Source organism: Ostrea edulis, chromosome 9 (assembly GCF_947568905.1).
Source record: "Ostrea edulis chromosome 9, xbOstEdul1.1, whole genome shotgun sequence".
Lineage (NCBI taxonomy): Eukaryota > Metazoa > Mollusca > Bivalvia > Ostreida > Ostreidae > Ostrea > Ostrea edulis.
The window spans coordinates 45596206-45616543 of NC_079172.1; the positions used below are offsets into that span (position 1 = coordinate 45596206).

The 20338-nt window shown below is 35.7% G+C and overlaps 1 protein-coding gene across 1 annotated transcript; it reads right to left on the reverse strand.

The window, feature by feature from the left end:
• Positions 1 to 7502: 7502 nt before the first annotated feature.
• Positions 7503 to 11856, reverse strand: LOC125658196 (tyrosinase-like protein 2). The gene is made up of 3 exons (XM_048889364.2): positions 11544 to 11856; positions 10360 to 10472; positions 7503 to 8397 (listed from the first exon to the last, which is right to left on the reverse strand). Exons 1-3 carry the CDS (start codon positions 11841 to 11843, stop codon positions 7617 to 7619), a joined length of 1194 nt encoding a protein of 397 aa, XP_048745321.2. The 5' UTR covers positions 11844 to 11856; the 3' UTR covers positions 7503 to 7616.
• Positions 11857 to 20338: the final 8482 nt, after the last annotated feature.

Below are 20338 nucleotides of genomic sequence, written 5' to 3' on the forward strand. Positions count from 1 at the left end.
TCAGTATGGTTTTGGACCAAATAACTTGAATATATTGATGATGATAAACACACGGGTGTGGTTATAAAGACCGAGAAAATATAAGCACCACTTTCAAATGTACCTGGTCTGTGAACCATTGTCAATCAGGAGAAATTAAGCTTCACATTGGATGCAAGACATTGATGAACATTTAGTTACTAGTCTTTGTGTATACCTTATCTATCCTATCTGGCGATCGAGGCGTCCGTGCAATCTTTTGATGCTTACCGCGTAATCCAGCTCGAGAGGGAAACGGTTTTGGCTTTTTCTTGTAGAGATAGTCACACAATAACAGTAGTGAATATATTTCTATAATAGATTATAGTAGGTTATGCTTAGGAATGGATGCAATTGATAATAATTATTATGGATTGTCAGAATATAATTTACACGGACATCGATTTTATGCTAAACAGACTAATTATGAGTAAATACATTGTACGTTAATGAAATCTTGTCTACACTCAGTTGAAACTTTATAAGTGTAGTTTTCCCTTGAAACATGGCGACAAACGTACATGAAACTGTCAACATATCGGAAGAGAAATTGGCCGCTATGGGAAAAATCACGTGACCCTGGGCCATGACGGTCGTGCCGCAGTAGGCTCCGGTGTTTTGGCTATTTTTGAAGTTCTGTGAGGGAAATTTACTTTCTTCATTCAGGATTTTCATTTCTAACTACAAACTGTAAGTCCATATAGTGAACATTCTGTCAAAAACGTGTTACTTATCGTGTTACTATATTTACATCGAAGTTTACCTGTTAATTCCGTCACGCACGGTTTACCTCACGATATATAGTAGTGAACACGGCTCAACTGACTTAGTTTTTTTCTCCTATTTTGTATTATATATTATAAAAATCTCATACAAACAATCTACCATGGAGACTGGGATGATCAAACCTGTCTATATTAGAAACTCTGACATTGTAATTGGCAACAATACTGTTACCGATTATGAGATTCTAGAATCTGTTATCAAATGCACCAGTGATATCAAATGTATACAACGAGATCGTGGACTCTGGAGGATCTACGTAAATACTCTCCAAAGTAGAACCAAACTACTGTCTGAAGGTTTCGACTTTCGAAACACAAATGTTTATGCTTTTGAAACAAACCCTTTCTCAGCTGGTACAAACTCTCCCAAGGAGGAAGTTTTGAGAATCACAATCAAAGGAGTTCCTCTATCCGTTGATGATGGAGAAATTATAAAGATGCTTGATAACTTTGATGTATCTCTTACAAGCCCAATAAAATATGAAAATATACGGCATCCAATAACCCGGAAAATGACAAGTATTCTAAATGGAAACAGGTTTGTCTATGCCAAACCTCTTCCCCAGGGAAAATCTTTGCCAAGATCAGCTATTTGTGCGGGCTTAAAATGTCTCATCTATCACAAAGGTCAACCTTCAAATAAACAGACGTCTATGTGTACTAACTGCTGGGGCGAGCATTGGAGATCCCAGTGTACGAAAACCAAACGCTGCAGAATCTGTCTACAAGAAGGACATGATCCAGGATCTGAATTATGTGATGCCTTTGTAGAAAACCAGAAGGAAGTCATGTCTTTTGCTGGTTCTGAAAATCCTCTTTCCAACTTTTTCCCGTGCTCCCTACATGTATTTGGCGTTCACCATCAATCCTCCGAACACGCATTTCAGTATGTCAAGGCCATTCGAAATGGAGACATCCAAAAAGCGCAGGCTATTCAAGATGTAAACTCAGCCTTAGAAGCCAAAAAATTGGGGAAAGAGATTCACAGCAGTGATGAATTCCTGTCTAAGCGAGAAGAAGTAATGGAGGAAATTCTAAAGGCTAAATATAATCAAGTGGAAGAATATCACGCTGTACTGAAGAAAAGTACGCCCTCCACTATATATGCTGAAGCCGTCTACGACGATTTCTGGGGCACTGGCCTAAATCGGATAGGAACGGATCACACAGATCACAATAAATGGCCCGGCAAAAATACCATGGGTAAGCTTACTCACAAAATCGCTTGTGAAAACAGACCCCCGAGTCGATCAATATCCGTCCCCAGGAACACTCAGTTGTCGGACCAGAGGAACATCTCAGACATGCTCAGCAGCATTCAAAAGAACGATGCTAAAAAGCCGAGAACTGGACGAAACTCCCGAAACAGGAACACAAAAAATAGTGTTAATTCAAAAAAAGAATGTGATCAATCTGTCAATACGCCACAACCAGTGACAACGGATAGGTAACAATCATATATTGCGATTCACGGACTGAAACTGGACAATGGAATTAGATATCTACAACTTATACAAAACTATCTTTTTATATTTTTTTTTGCAATTTTATAGATATGCAAACTTTCTTCAACTTATATACATATACATGTATTTACATATTACTGTATTTTTCCTCAAATTATAGCCTAAATGGATAAGTTTGAAATACTGTCGGTAAATGTTCGAGGATTAAACTCGGACGAAAAAAGAGTTAAGTTATATACATGGTTAAATGATATGAATGTAGATATTATCTTTTTACAAGAAACACACTATATTGAGAAAAATATATTTAAATATGACTCAAGGTGGTTCGGTAAATCGGTTCATTGTTTTAGTGATTCACCTTTTAGTAGAGGTGTTAGCATTCTTTTTAAAAAAGAATTAAAACTAGAAATAATTGAAAAACACGCATCATTGGACGGAAGAAGATTGTTTTTAAAAGCAAAAATACATGGAAAAATAGTTTCACTTGTAAATATTTACGCACCAAACACTATAAAAGAAAGATGCACATTCTTTAAAAAATTGAACAATTTTCTGCAAAAACAAGGTATAACAGAAGATGACAATATCATAATATGCGGGGATTTTAACTGTAAAACAGATAACTTTCATGACCAAAGTACGTCGAAGCTTAAAAAGATTGTTTGTTCTTTTGATTTGTATGATACTTGGCAATCAACACATCCAACTTTTAAAGGTCATACATGGTGTAATTCAGAGGATATCCCTAGTAGTAGAATCGATTATATATTTCTGAATAGAAACTTTACATTCGATTTAAACAATATAATCATACGAAAAATTCCAGGTACAAACTTTGGGAAAAGAATGTCTGACCATAGGTCATTAAAAATAACGTTTAAAATAGATGCAAATAAAAGGGGAAATGGATATTGGAAACTTAATAACTCCCATTTAAATGATTTAAACTATAAAAAAGAAATTCATAGAATTATCGATGAGATACATAATGAAGAATTAGACCCAGTAGATAAGTGGGAAACATTCAAAATAAAATCTCGGGATTTTTCTATTCAGTTTTCGAAAGAATCAAATCTAAATATTAAAAATCGCATTAAATCAATAGAAAAAGAAATAAATGATATAGAGGAGCTTGATTCTTATAGTATAGATATGAATAAAAAACGTAATCTAGAATCAGAACTAGATAAGTTATATGACAAAAAATGTAAAGGTGCCTTCGTAAGGTCACGATCAAAATGGATGCTGGAAGGCGAAAAATGTTCAAAATTCTTTCTAAATTTAGAGAAAAGTAGGCAGAAACAAAGTGTCATAAAAGAATTGAAAGTTAATGAAGATACTCGCATAGAAAACACCAACGATATTTTGGGTGCTGTGTGATTTCTACAAAAGTCTATACTCGTCTGATAATATATCAGATGAATGCATAGATAATTATATATCGTCTATTAATTTAGAAAATGTACTGAGTGAGAATGATGCAAACTATTGTGAGCAGTTTCCATCTCTTGAGGAATGCACTGATGCTGTAACAAATCTAAAAAACGAACAAATCTCCAGGACTTGATGGTCTTACAAACGAATTTTACCAATATTTTTGGAATGACATAAAAGACCTATTTTACGAAGCGCTAAAAGTAATATTTGATAATGGTCAAATGACTTTTTCACAGAGAACTGCTGTTATCTCCCTCCTGTATAAAAAAGGAGATGAAACGAACCTTAAAAATTATAGGCCAATTAGTTTGACTAACACGGATTATAAAATAATTGCTTTTATTTTTGCGAGAAGACTTCAAAAGGTTGTAGGAAATATCATTAATGAACATCAATCGGCATACATTAAAGGAAGATATATTGGCGAAAATGCTAGAGTAATTTTAGATATATTCGAATATTGTGAGGAAACAGAAACAGACGGAATATTGCTATTTTTAGATTTCGAAAAGGCGTTCGATTCAATAGAATGGAACTTCTTATTTAAAACTTTAGAGAAATATCATTTTAAACATAATTTTATAAAATGGATGAAAATTCTTTATAAAAATCCGCTATTTCGATTAAAAAACAATGGATGGATCTCAAAAACATGTCCCATGTCGAGAGGCATAAGACAAGGGTGTCCTATTTCGGCAATTCTATATCTATTTGTCGCAGATATTCTAGCCTTAAAGATAAAGAAAAATGATAAAATTTTAGGAATTAAACCCTCTGAATTTAGTAAAGAGTATAAACATGTTCATCATGCAGATGATCTGACACTATTTCTTAAAAGTGTAGAATCTTTAAAGGAGGCTTTAAAAACAATCAATGAATTTTCCAAACATGCAGGATCAAAGCTAAACGTGGATAAAACCGAATGTATATTGACAGGTCCACATAGGTTGCATCGTAACATAGAAAAACTTGAGGGAATAAAAGTAAATACATCATCTGTAAAATGCCTTGGAATATATATTGGCGTAGATAAAGAAGAATGTTACAAAAGAAACTGGATTGATAAAAGTGAAAAAATGCAAAAACTGTTTGAGTCATGGAAGAAGAGAAAACTTACAATTTTTGGTAAAACTGAAATAATTAATACTTTAGGCATAAGCAAATTCATTTATGTTGCATCTATACTACCTCTCCCTAGTGAAATTTTTATTAAACAGCTATGTAGAATTATTTTTAATTTTCTATGGGGGTCAAAAGATAGAATAAAAAGAAAAACACTGATTGGTAAAATAGAAGATGGTGGTATTGGAGTAATAGATATACTTACTAAATTCCACGCATTGAAAGCTGCCTGGATACCGCGACTTATAAAAAATGACGGTCATAACTTTATACGTTCACACCTTGATAAACTATTAAGAGCTTATAATGTAAATCTAGAATATATATTGAAAATGAATTGTACTGATTTAAAGAACTTTGATATATTTACCAAACTTCCACAATTTTATAAAGAGGTGTTTATTTACTTTAATCAATGTAAAAAAATTCCTAATGTGCAAAATATGAACAATAACGAAATATTACAAGAACCAATTTGGAACAATAAGCATTTTTTGTTTAATGGCAAGACTATATATTTTAAAAATTGGATAAAAAATATTAAATATGTAAAAGATTTGTTCAATGATAGCGGTTTTAAGACCATTGATGAAATAAGCAAAGAAATTTGCAAAAAAGCAAATGTACTTTGTGAATATAAAATAGTCAAATCAGCTTTTAAATACATAAGAGAGAAAATTCATGGATACGAATCAAAATTTATAAACATAAAAGATAAAAGATATTTCAATTTTACTAATAAATATTGTACGGTTGAAAAACAAAAATGTAAATTTTTCTATGAAATACTTTTGAGTAAATTGTTTATATCACCTAAGCACCATAATTTATATCACAAAGAATATAATGTCAGTAAAGAAATGTGGAAACACATTTATCAACAAAAAATCAAGTTAGCTTTAGATAGAAATATTGCTGAATTTAATTATAAACTGATGCATAATTTGCTTTCCTGTAAAAAATACATGTTTAAATGGAAAAAAGAATCTTCTGACAAATGTTCTCTGTGTCTAGAAACAGAAGATATGAGACATCTTATATATGAGTGTAAAAATGTTTCATTGGTTTGGAATATGGTGTCTTTGGCGTGCAAAGTCAATATTCAATGGAAAAGTATTGTTATTGGTTTTTATTTTGAATGTAATCAAAGCACACGCCTGCTTAATAACTTTATTTCCTTCATTGCTTTGAAGATATACAAATATAAAATGTTTTGTAGACTAAGTAATCTTGAAGAAACTGAATATAGCATATCAAATCATGTCAAGAAGTGTACAGTTTTGTGGTGTAAAGTTATAAAGTATAGTAATTATGCATTGAAAACAAATGCTATTGAACATTTCATAAAACTGTTGTAATTTGTATCTATATTTTTTCTGCAATGTATTGCATTGTACCTGTGCTATTGTACTACTGATGGTATTAATATGAGTAATAAACTATGAAATCATAAAAAAAAAAGAAAAAAAAAAAAAGAAATTGGCCGCTATAAGGGCTCTTTCTTGCGTATAATGGTTGGAATTGGGATCCAGAGGAAGAACGAATTCTTCATCTGGACCAGATATTGAAGGAACTATCGGAAAATCCGAATGTCCTGACTGTTTTTGGAGGCCATGCGTTATGGACAAGTCACACAGACAACTTTGGTAGCCAGAGAATTCAGGTGTGCCGTCCAGAAACACTAATTCAAACAGAATAAAACTTTCTAAGGAGTTTTGGAATATGATGAGTCATCTTGGGGTGTGGGACGATGATCGGTACGGCCGTGGTACTAAGGAACTCCCGTCAGAAACTGTATCCGATAAAGGCACTCAAATGGATACAAGAAAACTTAAAATAAAGAATATTCTGCCTAATTTTTCAATGGCTAACGATCTCATTTATACCAAAGAAATTTATCATGTGGTGTAAACCACAGGCAATTGCATCGTTGGGGTCGAATTTACTATTAAAGAGTAAAGGTATATAGAACTCTGAATATAGGGTACCCAAGTTATCCGATGTAAAAACAAAAAACCAAGTAACATAAAATTCTACTTTGTATTCTAATATATTCATACATAATCTACATTACTATCAAAGTTCATCCCAAAAGTCCGTATACTTCCCAAGATATGCAGAAATGAATTCGGAAAAATGCCTATTATTTTTGGTCGACGTTTAGCTGGGACCTGGCACTGTACGACTAAACAGATTGTTTGAGCATTGCAACAAGCTATTACATGTGCAACATAAGATATCATTTCTAAAATGAATTTCTTACATGTACCCCAATTCATAAAATGCAGTCTGTAATAGCTCCAAGTGACTAAACATTTGAAAACCGTGGTGTAAACATACCGATAACCTGAATAGGTCATACAGCGTAAATATATTGACAAAATTTAACTTGACATGATCAACTTTAAAGTTGAATAAAACAAGATTTATGTTGGAAATGCCAACAAAAAAGTTGGAAAAGCTAAGAGTAGAGTTAGAAAAGCCAAGATTAGAGTAGAAAAAGTCAAAGTCAAAGTTGATCTTTTGAGAGAAAAATAAATGATATGTAATACGCTTACGTAAACCTGGGATTATCAAATTGATGAAAAGTATATTCAGAATTTTCGGGCAAAATTAATGAAACGTGAAATTTACTCACATGTTTGGAAATGTCATATTAGTATTGCTAAAAGAATATTTATATTTAATGAAACAATCAATCAATAACAATCAATCACTATAAATTGACATAGCTAAGAGTATGAGTATACTTCTGCCACGACGCAAAGAGGTTTAGTGCTCAAAATCACAAAAATAAATGATAAAACAGAGAACAGAGAAGACACACATGTAGCTGCCACAGCGGGTAGACACGATTTGTGCCCGCTGTTTCTGTTTTGTCATCAGGGATGCATATATTGAAAGTGGCATCACATTTCAGGTATTTGGAATGTCCGCAATCCGGGCATTCCGGAGAATCTTCATAAATGACGTTCGCCGCCAATTTTGGATCAAGACCGTCGACATTTCTCAGCCAATAGAAGCAGTCCATTGTTCGGTTAGGATAATGTCGTTTTACATCCTGGCCGACACTTTCATATTCTTCTTCCACGAACAATTTTTGTTGTTTTCTAATAAATTTTGTCCATGTGTAATCGATGAAAGCGTGATGTAAAAAGAAGACAGGGTCCCGCGGCGAATCGTCCAGAATAGACATCATACCACCCACCCAGTCGTGGGCGTGGTTGTGCTGTCCTTCAAGAGTGGTCCAATCGTCATTTTCGTCGTAAACTATCTGTTTCATGTGATGTACTGATAAGTTATTTTGGATTGTGTCAATTATATTTGGCGACATTAATCGCATAGAGTTATTGAAATTCGGGCTTCTTTGAAGTGTACAGTTTTCAAGATCTTTCCAGTATTTAAAGGGGCCTGTTCGTACAATTCCGTCGCTATTTCCAAGAAATACGTCTGTGAAAATGACAGAATTATTTGGTATCGGGTGATTGTCCATGTAATTGTCTATGACAGAGGCCCAGTAAGGTAGAGCCACGTTTTTGTTTTTCTGACGAAGAGCTGCTTCAAATCTGCCAAAATAAATTATTTTGTATACCATTATCGATCAATAATTTTTGTTATACATGTATGTGTCATGTTTGTGATACTGAAGTTTGAATGTAATTTCGTGTAATTATGACTTCGCTTTATTCAAAATTTTTCGCTCGAATAATATCCAGCATTCCTTAAAGGCATAGGGTCTATCTTTTATCTCAAAAATGACATCACAATATTTTGCAAGAAGAACTCCAAAAACAAATTTGTAGTATTAATTATGAGTTATCTATAGCTGCAGCGCTTTGAAATTGAAGTCATTTTGACGTTTCAGCCCTTTATAAAATACATGTATTTGTCTGGAGGACAATATATTAAACTGGTACCCTGCTGATTGGTGAAGAGATGCGAAGTCAACAGGGTACCAGTTTAGGCAAATGAGAACAGGGGATTATTTCGTAATTACTAACTTATCCAATGTGTTTGTAAACATTCTGAAGAACTTCCTGTGATTTTCTAGTTATGATCTTCAATTTTGCCATCTTTTTAGAACATGCAAAATTTTACCAATATCTTAGACCCTATGCCTTTAAGCTATATAGACTTGTATTGTTTTGATGATATAGTACGGTGTATGAAACATTTTTAGATTTGGTTTGAGGAAAACAGCTGTTTCCTTTGACCTTAGATTAATAATATTATGTTGCTTTTGGCTCTAGAATTGTAATGGGGAACCTTTTACTTCAGCTCTTGAGTCGAACGAAACAATGGTTTAACCAGTTCTAAATTCGAACAAAATAGTTGTTGTTTTAGCTTTAAGGTCGAACGAAACAATCTAGGGACCGACCATATCAGATGTTGCCTCCCTTTTATAGAACCGAACGAGACATCTGTCTTAAATCTAGCTAGGATCAAAGGAAACAAATATTGTTTCAGCTCTAAGATTGAACATAATGCCTGTTATCTGCTCTATTATCTAACAAAACTACAGTTTCAGTTCAAATACTGAACAAAACAACCGATGTTTCGGCTCTATAGGATCCGGGCAACAATTGTTACTTTGGTTCTAGGATCCAACAAAGTAACTGCTATCCGAGTATCTCGTCCGTATATGTAACGGTATACTACTGACCCGATTGGACTGTTCGCGGTAGCTCAGAGGTAGAGTGTTCGCTTCGTTTACCCGATCGAGATATAGGGCTCACAGTGGGTGAGACCGGTCGACAGGGGATGCTTACTCCTCCTTGGCGCATAGTACCACCTCTGGTGTGTCCAGGGGTCCGTGTTTACCCTACTCTTGATTTTGTATTCTTTATAGGAGATATGAGATTGATTACTGTTCGTTATCTTCACATTTCACATTTTCGTAACCGGGAGGTCGTGAGTTGAAGCCCCGTTCGTGCAATGGCCGCGTCAAACGTGAGACGTAAACATACCTTTAGGTAGTGATTGCTTCTTCGCCAAACGCTCGGCATTTAGAAATTAGATTCAAGGGTCTTTCGGACATGACCTTAAAAATTTTCGGAAGTCCTGTGTCGCGACATGCGTTAGCACGTTAAAGCTATGGCCCTGCGTATTAAGCATAGGTCTAAATTTGTGGTAATTCACCTACAGCTGAGTGGGGGAGGGGGGGGGGAATGTGGAAAGGATGCAAATCAAACAAACAACCAAACCATCGCGCGATTTATATACAAACATAAATGTTAGAATATATGAAATGATATGTAATTATTCCAACTGTCAAAAAATGGCTTTTTGGTTGGTTGTATGTTGTTTAAGAATGAGATTGAGCTTGAGATTGTTTTACTCAAATGGAGACTTGACCATTGGTCGTGAAGGATTACAGATTTCGGCGCTTATGTGCAGTCTATTGAACAAATAGATTATCAAACTACATATCTAACAGCATGCAAATATGAAATAGCGAATTATCTTGCCTAAGATATGATTGAAATTCATTTTCTGGTGTGTAATAATTAAATCCAACAGAAACTTACATTAAGAGGTAGACCCTGTGCCATCCCAAGAAGTTGGTTCCCTTATGAACAGAACAAATTGTTCGATTGGTGTGGATCATTGCGATTGCGTCATATTTGTTTGGCCACACGCTCTGAAGAAGAAAAAGAAACACAGAGTATTGTAATACATGCTTAGAGACTGGACAATATTTACTCATTAGGTCTGGTATTGACTCTGTACACAATTTATACGTTAAAGCCAATAGAAGGTGAGGCAAACCTTCAATAGACTTGGACAACCCGACAAATGCTGTAGACAGTCAGTGACAAACTTCGTAAGTGTTGTGTTTGGTCAAGGATCAGTATGTTTAATGCATGTATGTAAATATCTATATATAAGAAATAAATATAATCAAAACGATCTTTAAGACGATATGCTGCCGTCTAGATTTTGTCACTCGACGTCTAAAGAAATCCAGACGCCAATCACATGACGCATTTTGTCCAGGACGCCATTGCAGTGTGGGGGGGGGGGGGGGGGGGGACAAGAATAATTGACATGAGCTGGTCATTATTAATCATCATGAAACCAATGTAAATGACAAGGAATACATCGATTCAGACAAATGCTTTTGGCTTGTTTTCTTTCTCCGATTGTCTTGGCATAATGTTTTCAGCAACTTTAGAAAAAATATGTTCCGTAAAAATACATGTTATAAAAATATGTTTATACAAATTTTCCAGATTCACCGGATTTCTCTTAAACACCGGTACAAACAAGCCCTAAACATTTCAATGCATTTGCAGTTGTTGTTTTTTTTAAATCGAGTATCGTTAAAACTAAATCTGTATTAATGTCCACTGTTTTTAAATTAGATCATTATCGAAAATCTATTCCTTATTTCAAATATATGAAGAAAATATTTTTGAACATTGATGAAAGGTGAAGATAACTCCTTTAAGCTAATTATCTGGACATGACATTCTTTTTATCCAGTTTTACGAAAAATTTATTTGAAAATATTTGCAAAGGTTTTAACTTTACACTTTTGATATACTTTAAAATCACATTAGAGTAAGCTCCTTTGCTTATCAGATTTAGTAAGTTTTACAAGAACTCTTGGCTGCACCTTAACCATTTGACAAATAATCTGTTGGAACCTTAAACCATGTACATGTGTTCTTATCATAAATTCCGTACACAGAGTAAAATCATATCCTACTTTGTCGTTCTTTAGAGCAACTACGGCATCAATATACGCCTGTCTCTCAGCATCATCCAGTGTTCTGATCTCCTTACGGGTGCGCGGACCGTCGGCTAGAGCCTCGTTATAAAGTTCACGGAACCAGTCCTGGGTAGATCTGGAAATCGTGCAGTAATAATCGTAGGATACTCGGTGACAGGTTTTCGTATCAAACAACGTTTCATTGCAGCCAAAGGGATCAAGGAGCTCTTCATCCAATGACAGCACAGAATCTGTTACCAGCGTTAGAAATAGCACAATAATCAACAGAACCTTCATGACTTAAGTGAGTGCGTGTATTTCTGACGATTTTGTTTATATACCCTGTATATCCATGGTTATGAGTCATATGAATAATTCTTTTGGGATGGATACCAGTTATGTGATAATTTTCCGTGAAATCCCTATTCAGAGAATTTAATGTCGGTGAAGCTTGAAGTAATACCCAATACTGAATACATATTCGTACCGATTCAGAGAATCCTGATAAAATCTACATAAAGAATTTTAAATTTAAATCATAATTCTATATTAGGTTGTATATGTATATTATGCTGTTACATGTAAGTATGCATGTAACAGTTTTTCGTTTTTTAAAAAATCAATTTTCCATGTACATGTACCTGTTTATATTGTTGTCTTCGTTTTTTATCTAAATACAAGTAATGTACTATCTGTAAATATATTAAACACAAGATCAAAATATATCTAGCGTAAAGTGAATCTGATATCCTGTATGAATAAAATTTTAATATTACTATTGTGAATAGCTTTGGTATTAATTGGTACACCTATTCGCATCGCTTCAGAGAAACTAGTTCTGAAATTAAGAAATAATTTTCAGTTTTGAAGGTACATGAAGGTATGAACTGCGCCGCTTCAGGCCAGCATACTTCATCAAGCGCCACCGCTAACTTATTTTTCATACTTACATTCTACTTACATTCTCAGCTGTTAAAATAGACGTACTATATTTATCAAGATTCATACGCACATTGTGCACAACTGCATTCATGAGGAAATAGCTATCATTACAATTAGTATAAAGATTGGAAACGTAAATATTACCAGATAAAATGTGCATTATTTGGTCACCATTTAACACCGCAGACAAATCAAGTAACCACATGTGACAGAGGTTCCCGAAATCAACTCTTGAAATATACACGTTTTGATAGAAAATTATTCCGTGTAATTATAAATGATGACGACTTAGGACATACATATCCTATATCAACGTATCATCATAAGGTGACTGGTGATTAATCACGGAGAATACCGAATACCATCAACAGTCTGTCGTATCACGTGGGACAATTACACTGTGATGCTGATTACTGAAGAACAAATGTTATTTATGTCAATGAATAATGAAGACGAATAACAACACAATTTAAACACCATTTCAACTTCTAAGGAATTCAAACAATCTTATTTGGAAACAAAACTCTGGAGGCATATACATGTAGATTCATGTAATCTGGCTTATTTTCCTCAAGTGACAATTTGAGTAATCGGTAGGAAATCTTTAAAAGAATGTGTGGTTGTAGATGACACAGTAATAAATATACAAACATTTTCTGTTTAAAATTTAAATGTCTGGTGTCGCTTCTAAAGATATATGATTGTCCAAACACAATAGAAGTCATCCGAGACGAGTATTTCATGGAATTAGGAGTGGGTGGAATTCTAGGTAAGTTTACACTAAATAAATATTATACACATAACATGCATGCATTTGAAGTAATGAATAATTTTTGTAGCCTACTGGTCCATATCTCAGCTACTGTGTTGAAAAAGACACCCCCCCCCCCCCAAAAAGAAATGATAAATAAGATGTCTTTGGGGACACACACCTTTTTTCCGTGTGTGGAATCAATATGATTTAGATCAGATTGTTTGATCCGCTTTCAGACTTTGCCACTCCTTAAGAGTATCCAACTACAGCAAGATTGAGATTTGTATTTCATTTACAAACTATTCATATCATCCATTCCTTGTGACGTTAAGTCTATTTTACATGAACTTTCTATGGAAACAAACTGATTAGATTAATGTTTATCATTATTATTATTATTCATTAGAATTTTAAACAATGTTTTTGTATGGCTTTTCGCTCTCATTCCAACATAAACGTAACGATTGGATTACACGTATTTATACAATAATTTCATACTTGTGATTTGTCTTATACATATATCAGAAATGAATGGTATCCTTGCTATGTACTAGTATATTTGATCATTGCCACAGCCGATTCAAGATTGAAGAATTGGGATTATCAACTGGTGTTGTTTATTTGTTTTACGTCCCGTCGAGAATTTTTCACTCGTATTGATACGTCACCGACTGTAGGTGAAGTACCACAAATTTAGACCCATGTTTAGCACTCGGAGTTGTAGCAGCGAGGGCTCTTTAACATGCCAACGCCTGTCCCGACACGGGACCTTCATTTGTTGTTGTTGTTGTTGTTGTTGTTGTTTTTATCCGAAAGACCCGTGATTCTCGCATCTAAATGAAAGGTGAAGATAACGAACAGTGATCGATCTCATAACTACCACAAGCAATACAAAATAGATAGTTGGGCAACCACGGACCCCTGGACAGACAAGAGTTAGGATCAGGTGCCTAGAATGAGTAAGCATTCCCTGTCGACCGGTCACACCCTCTGAAACCCCTATATCCTAATATGGTAAACGTAGTTATCCGCGGTCAAAATCAGTGTGCCAAGAATGACCTAACAATCAGTATGAAACACGTCAGACAGCATTTGACCCAATGATAGGTTGTATTGACGAACTAGATCGCTATAACGACCATAGAATTTGCGAAATGCTGACTTCAATTGAGACTGCTGAAACCCCTGTACCATCAACTTGTTTGTCAGTAGCTTATCTCGACTTAAAAACTGACCATACACAGAACAAGCTCTTGTGTATCGAATCAGTTGAGAGATATAAACACCATATGCTGCTGATAATGGAATGTTGCTACATAGATATGGGAAGTTGACGATGGAGAAGCTGAAATCATCCAGTTTGTCATACAGTTGAGTTGTCAATTTGCCGTTAATGTCTAATTTCAATAAAATATCTAAGTATGAAGCAGAAGTGGACGACTCTGTGGTGTCTTTCATGTCGAGCTCACAGGGATATATCGAATCGAAATATGGATGAAAATATTCTTGTCAATAGACAAAACGTTGTCGATATTTCTAAATGTCGAAATGAAGGCCACAGCGAAAGATTTTTTCTTCTCACGTAGAAGTTTTTAAATAAATTCTGCCTCATATGAATATAAAAACAGATCAGCTAACAAAGAAGCACAATTCGTGCCCATGGGAATTCCAACAGACTGTTGGAAGACCTGATCACCAAAGACCACGAAGATATTGTCAATGAGGAACTCTAGCATATTGTTTTATTTCAACTTCAGAGTACTTGTGCGTGGAATCAGAGTGGTGTTTAACAAAGTAATTTTTCGATGACTGATCACTATAGATATGAATATTTCCGTTTTCCATTTTTGTTGAAGAAGCAATTGTGTATGATGTCAAAAAGTCTAGTCTTTAATTTATCGTGAGGAAGTGTCGTGTAAAGTGTTGAAAAGTCATAGGTGTTGATGCTATTGATTTGGGGAAAGTTTTGCGATTTCAAGTGTACTAAAAGTTCTTCAGAATTTTTTTAGAATCCACATTTGATTAACACCACTTCTTGCATATGTAGTCACACAGAGAGTTTGAAGTTTCTCCTTAACAGCTGTAAATATTTTCCTGAGTAGCAAAGATAGGGGCCTGGTAGAGCACTTACTGGATCCAGCAATGTATCTTTGTTTGTTAGGGTTTTATGTAGTTTAGGAATCCAGTATAGGTACGGTAACTCATATTCATTCGACCCATTGACTGGGATATTAAATGTGTCTAAAACTGAAGCATGGTTTTGAAGAATTTCATCTTTTGAAAGGGCAGTTGGAGTATAAGTACGATTACCAAAAGTGAAATTGATGCCAAGTTTGTTTAAAATACAGTTGTAATAATGAGCCTTACAAAGACAATGTTGTTAAAAGCTTTGTCAGCTAAAACCAAAACATATTCCTCATGTAACCTATCTAATACTTTTATCACTTCTGGTTTAATAAAAGTCAAGAGTTTGGCGAAGGAGCAGTCACTACCTATGTTTACGTCATACGTTTGACACTGCTATGGCACGAGCGGGCTCGAACTCATGACCTACCGGCCACGAAGCGAACATTCTATCACTGAGCTACTGCGACCGGTATGAAATTGTGGAACGCCTCAACTGCCTTGTGTGGATATGTTTCATGATAAGGTGATGCTTTTTTGGCCGGGTTGCACAATGTGCACATAACTTATAAAATGGTGAATGACGGCGGGTGGGGGTGGGAGGTGTCTCTGTAATAGGGTACCTACTTTGTGTCACACTTCTCTCACACTTCCGACTTGACGTTCCTCAAACTTTGTACACTTATATTATGGAAACATTGAAGATGTGCATGTGCCTTTTTAAAAGTGATCAGACATTTTTCGAAAAATTTACATGTAGTTGGTCTTTGTCATTTTTTTTTTCATTTTTTTTTTTGTGCATGTCTTGAATACTCAGTAGACGATACATATTTCGATAATCAAGTCCTCTTACAGCATTTATCTGACATCCTTCAGACCTTGTACACCTGTTATTTCAATAGAACAGAACGATAACACGTATTGGCAGTCTTTGTCATGGCTTTATTTAATAAAAACATATTTCCAATTCAACGACAATGTTCACATCAATACAAAACATCAGTATGTATATCAAATAATGAAATACATGATCTACAACGACTTTTGGATAATTATGTTGTAGCATTAATAGTCCATCCATGTTTCAAGTCAGTCAGTCAATCAATAATTCACTCAATAATCACCAATGTGTCAATCAATCAATGACAGGTGAAGATATATCAGTATGTATTTTCAATATGTCAATCAATCAATCATTCAATGTCAATAAGCCAAATTATTGGCCACGGGTCTGGAATCAAACAAAATATGTGGCAGGCTTGGCAAAATTCGTCCATATGTCTTCATGAATGTATAAGAAATGTTAACGTAGATGAAGACATCCGCCACAAGCGGGCAAAATTTTGCTCGAGCCATGACAGGGAGACTGCTTATCAAATAACAGTGTGGTTAAGGAAATATTCTAGCGTTTCTTTGGACGATGCTGAGCAATCCATACCGGATGGTGTTTAAAAACCTAGCCTGAGCAATATCACGAAAAATGCGTAACGTCTCTGTAAAACTTGGAAGAGCATTGTTGAAGACCTGGGTATTTTATGTATTCGCCATTGCGTGCTGTTACAAATGGAGCTAAAGATTTGTTGATTCGCTTACGTGCGTTGTCTGCTGCAATATTTGAGAACGTATATGTATAGTAACGCCTGAGGAGAATCTCGGACGATATGAACCGGTTTTTATGGAAGAAAAGTTTGTGAATAGGCAATAGTTAATTTCAGAAATTTTTGCAATCTAGCCAATGGCGTTGTACGAATACTGTTACCCCCACAATGAATTAATATAACATCAGGCTTGCCCCTTTTGTCGACAATACTTTTAACCGTTGGCTCCACCTCCTCCCACATCATGCCACTCTTACCGGACCAAAATAAACTTAAATATTGTGCTGTAGTAGATTCATATCCGGGTTTCCGAAATGCTTTTCTGCGTGGCGGGCAGGATAATGGATAATGGTTCCAGAGCCAAAGATCCAGACAATAGTACGGGAACCTACGAACTTGGGTTCTCAATTAGAACAGGAAATGTTGCCGGTATACTTAAAAATGTAAACTTTAGGCTCTGATATAGGAATTAAATGCGTCACATTTCTATCTGCCTCTAGCCTTAATTTCGTCTTCGCGGATTCCTTGTAAACACAAATGGGTAGCCCCGCCTAATCTGAATGAATGAGATTTAAATGTAGAAGTATCTAGACCGATGAATTCAATAGACCTGTGCAATAATGATGTAAATTGATATCTAGTGAGCGGTTTGGCATGAAGGTGGCAGAAAAATGGGCCATGTGATTGCGGTCTGATGTACAAATAGTTGTGCAAGTGCTTGAACAATGAATCTGTTTGGGAGTTCAGTGGAATGTGCAACCTAGAACCCTTATTGTGTTGATCTGTTTTTGAGGCTGTTATAAACAACGAAATATGTACATCGCCTATTGATACAATAGTGTAGGAGTGGCATGACTAGTGAAGGTAATTTCGCCAACCCGCAACAATGCAAAAAGCGGTGGAAAATATGACAGGTTCGTATGAGCTGAACAAACTAATGGCAGGATAGCTATTCTGGTTCAGTATACGAAGAGTGATAGGGGAACGGGTATCCTTTACTGGGTTCAGCTTATGAAATCCCTCAAGCATTTTCCTTACTATGAATGCCCTAGTATTGTCAATACCACCCTCTAACTGAATTTTGTAACTAATGCCACTTAGGTAACACCTAGCGGTTGAAAACGATACTTTGTTGGCACTCAAGAAAGCAATATAGTTAATAAACTGGTCAACTGGTGGGGGCCAAGATAACTTCAATTTTTATATTTGGTACGAAAGTTCTGAAAAGAGTTTATGCCTTTTTGATAAGTTTTTGCTGAGTGGTTTAAGGCATGAGCCTTTAAAATCATAATCGCAACACTTGAGGTGAATGAATCAATAATTCACTCAATATTTTGAATCAATCAATCAATATTTCAATGCACCAATATGTCGGCGGTTTTTGACTGATTTAAAGGGTAGGAAACCTAGGACTGCATATACATGAGCCATAACTCAGCATCAATGGAACCGATTGAGACAGAGGGATTTTTTGAGATTTTTAGCCTGAACTACCTATCGTACTCGAGCCAGTTACAATTAGTGTTACGACCATGTGCGATGCGTATGGTATGCATATATTTTAAGATGCCCTGGATGTCATTTTGTTATGTTTGATCTTGGGTTCGACAACAAATTGACCCTCTATGATTGAAAACTTGTGCATATCATGGTTGTTGTGTGATTGAGAATACATGAGTTTTGACAAATCGACATATTGAATCGAAATTTTTTCTTTGATGGCTTGAGGGACGTGAACCCCAAGCTCATCAGTAATGCTTATAAGGGAATGTACACCTGTTATGAAGGGTGTCGCAGCTGCTGGTCGTGGCTGTGTGGATGCAGTGGTTTCCGCGATTAGGCTGCATTGTGATTGAATGATAGGCGTGTCCTCTATCTGGTTTTCCTCTTGGGATTGACTTGATGTCGGACGGGGCTGAATCTGGATTGGAATCGCAGGGGTCAGATTCTGTGTGGGCAGTGACCGAAGAGCTACTTGTAGATGTTGTGCCGGTCTGGCGTTAGGCGGTTTAGATGGGCGCTTGGTACGTAGCAACATTTTCGCAGTTTAGATATGTTTTTACTATACCAAAATATATGGGAAGTCAGTCGAGGACGGGGTGATGGTGTTGAATTCGAATTCCAGATCGGTTCAATTTGAAGGACTAGCAATTAGCGCTTGCGCACTATATATATACACAGGGATTAGAAAGGGAGAGTGTTATAATAGGTATTAAAACCGTGCAATTCAATTGATTGCAAGAGTTATGTTTCTTTGTCTGAACAACAAATACTTGATCTGTTCATTTCAATACCAAGACTTAACTCATAGCGAGATAAGTCGGATTATGGAAGCATTTAAGACGTACGTATGTCTTTTTGGTCAATATCGCAGGTACATGTATCTTTGCTAAACCACGTGCCACCGAATCATGTGATCAGTCTAAATCTAATCATCCTGAATATGTATTTTAGTCTCCCGTGGGGATCCGGGTAAGAATATGCCCTAAGTACCCCATGCTTGTCGTAAGAGGCGACTTAATGGGGCGGTTCTTCGAATGAGACCGCAAAAACCGAGGTCCCGAGTTACAGCAGGTGTGGCACGATAAAGATCCCTCCCTGCTCAAAGGCCGTAAGCTCCATGCTCCATCCGTGTTACTAAATGATGTTTAACAATTGCATATTTTCGAAAAAAGAATCCCATGGGGATCCGGGTTATAATAGGTCCTCATTATCCCTTAATGCTTGTCGTTAGAGGCGACTGATTGGGGCGGTCCTTCGGATGAGGACCCGTGTCACAGCAGGTGTGGTACGATAAAGATCCCTCCCTGTTCAAAGGACGTAAGCGCCGAGGATAGGCCAAAATTTTCAGCCATTCATCGGCAATGGTGACGTCTCCATATGAGTGGAAAATTCTCGATATGCAACAATTATATTATATACAAGATTTTCCCTATATATTTATATGTAAAACTTTGATCCCCTATTGTGGCGCCATCCTACTCCCCTGGGGTCATGAATTTAACAAACTTGAATCTGCACTGTGTCAGGAAGCTTTCGTGTAAATTTGTACTTTCTTGGCCCAGTGGTTCTCCCTCTATATTTGCAAGTAAAAGAAAAATATGCAAAAATCGTATCGTCACGGAATATTGATTAATGAAAACCGACTCATTGCTCTTTTAAATTCATTGAAACTGAATATGAAATGGTCGCGTCTGTTTCGCTATTTTTGTATATTAATCGTATCAATCAATCGGAAAAAGAACTGCGAACGATAGCATTGTTTCGCCGTTTCAAAGTTATCATTTTCAAATGCTTTTTATGTCGATATAGATATTCATATGAAATTTCAAAGTTAGAAATATAAAAAACGCATTTCGCTATAGGAATCTACC

Bases quoted from the DNA above. Each gene is read 5' to 3' on its own strand.
- LOC125658196 (XM_048889364.2), bottom strand. From the start codon at position 11,843: ATGAAGGTTCTGTTGATTATTGTGCTATTTCTAACGCTGGTAACAGAT. The intron at 10,473-11,543 runs GTAGGATATGAT...TTTCTTCTTCAG, and splicing joins TTGCTCTAAAGAACGACAAA to AGCGTGTGGCCAAACAAATA. The intron at 8,398-10,359 runs GTAAGTTTCTGT...TTATTTTGGCAG, and splicing joins CACAGGGTCTACCTCTTAAT to ATTTGAAGCAGCTCTTCGTC.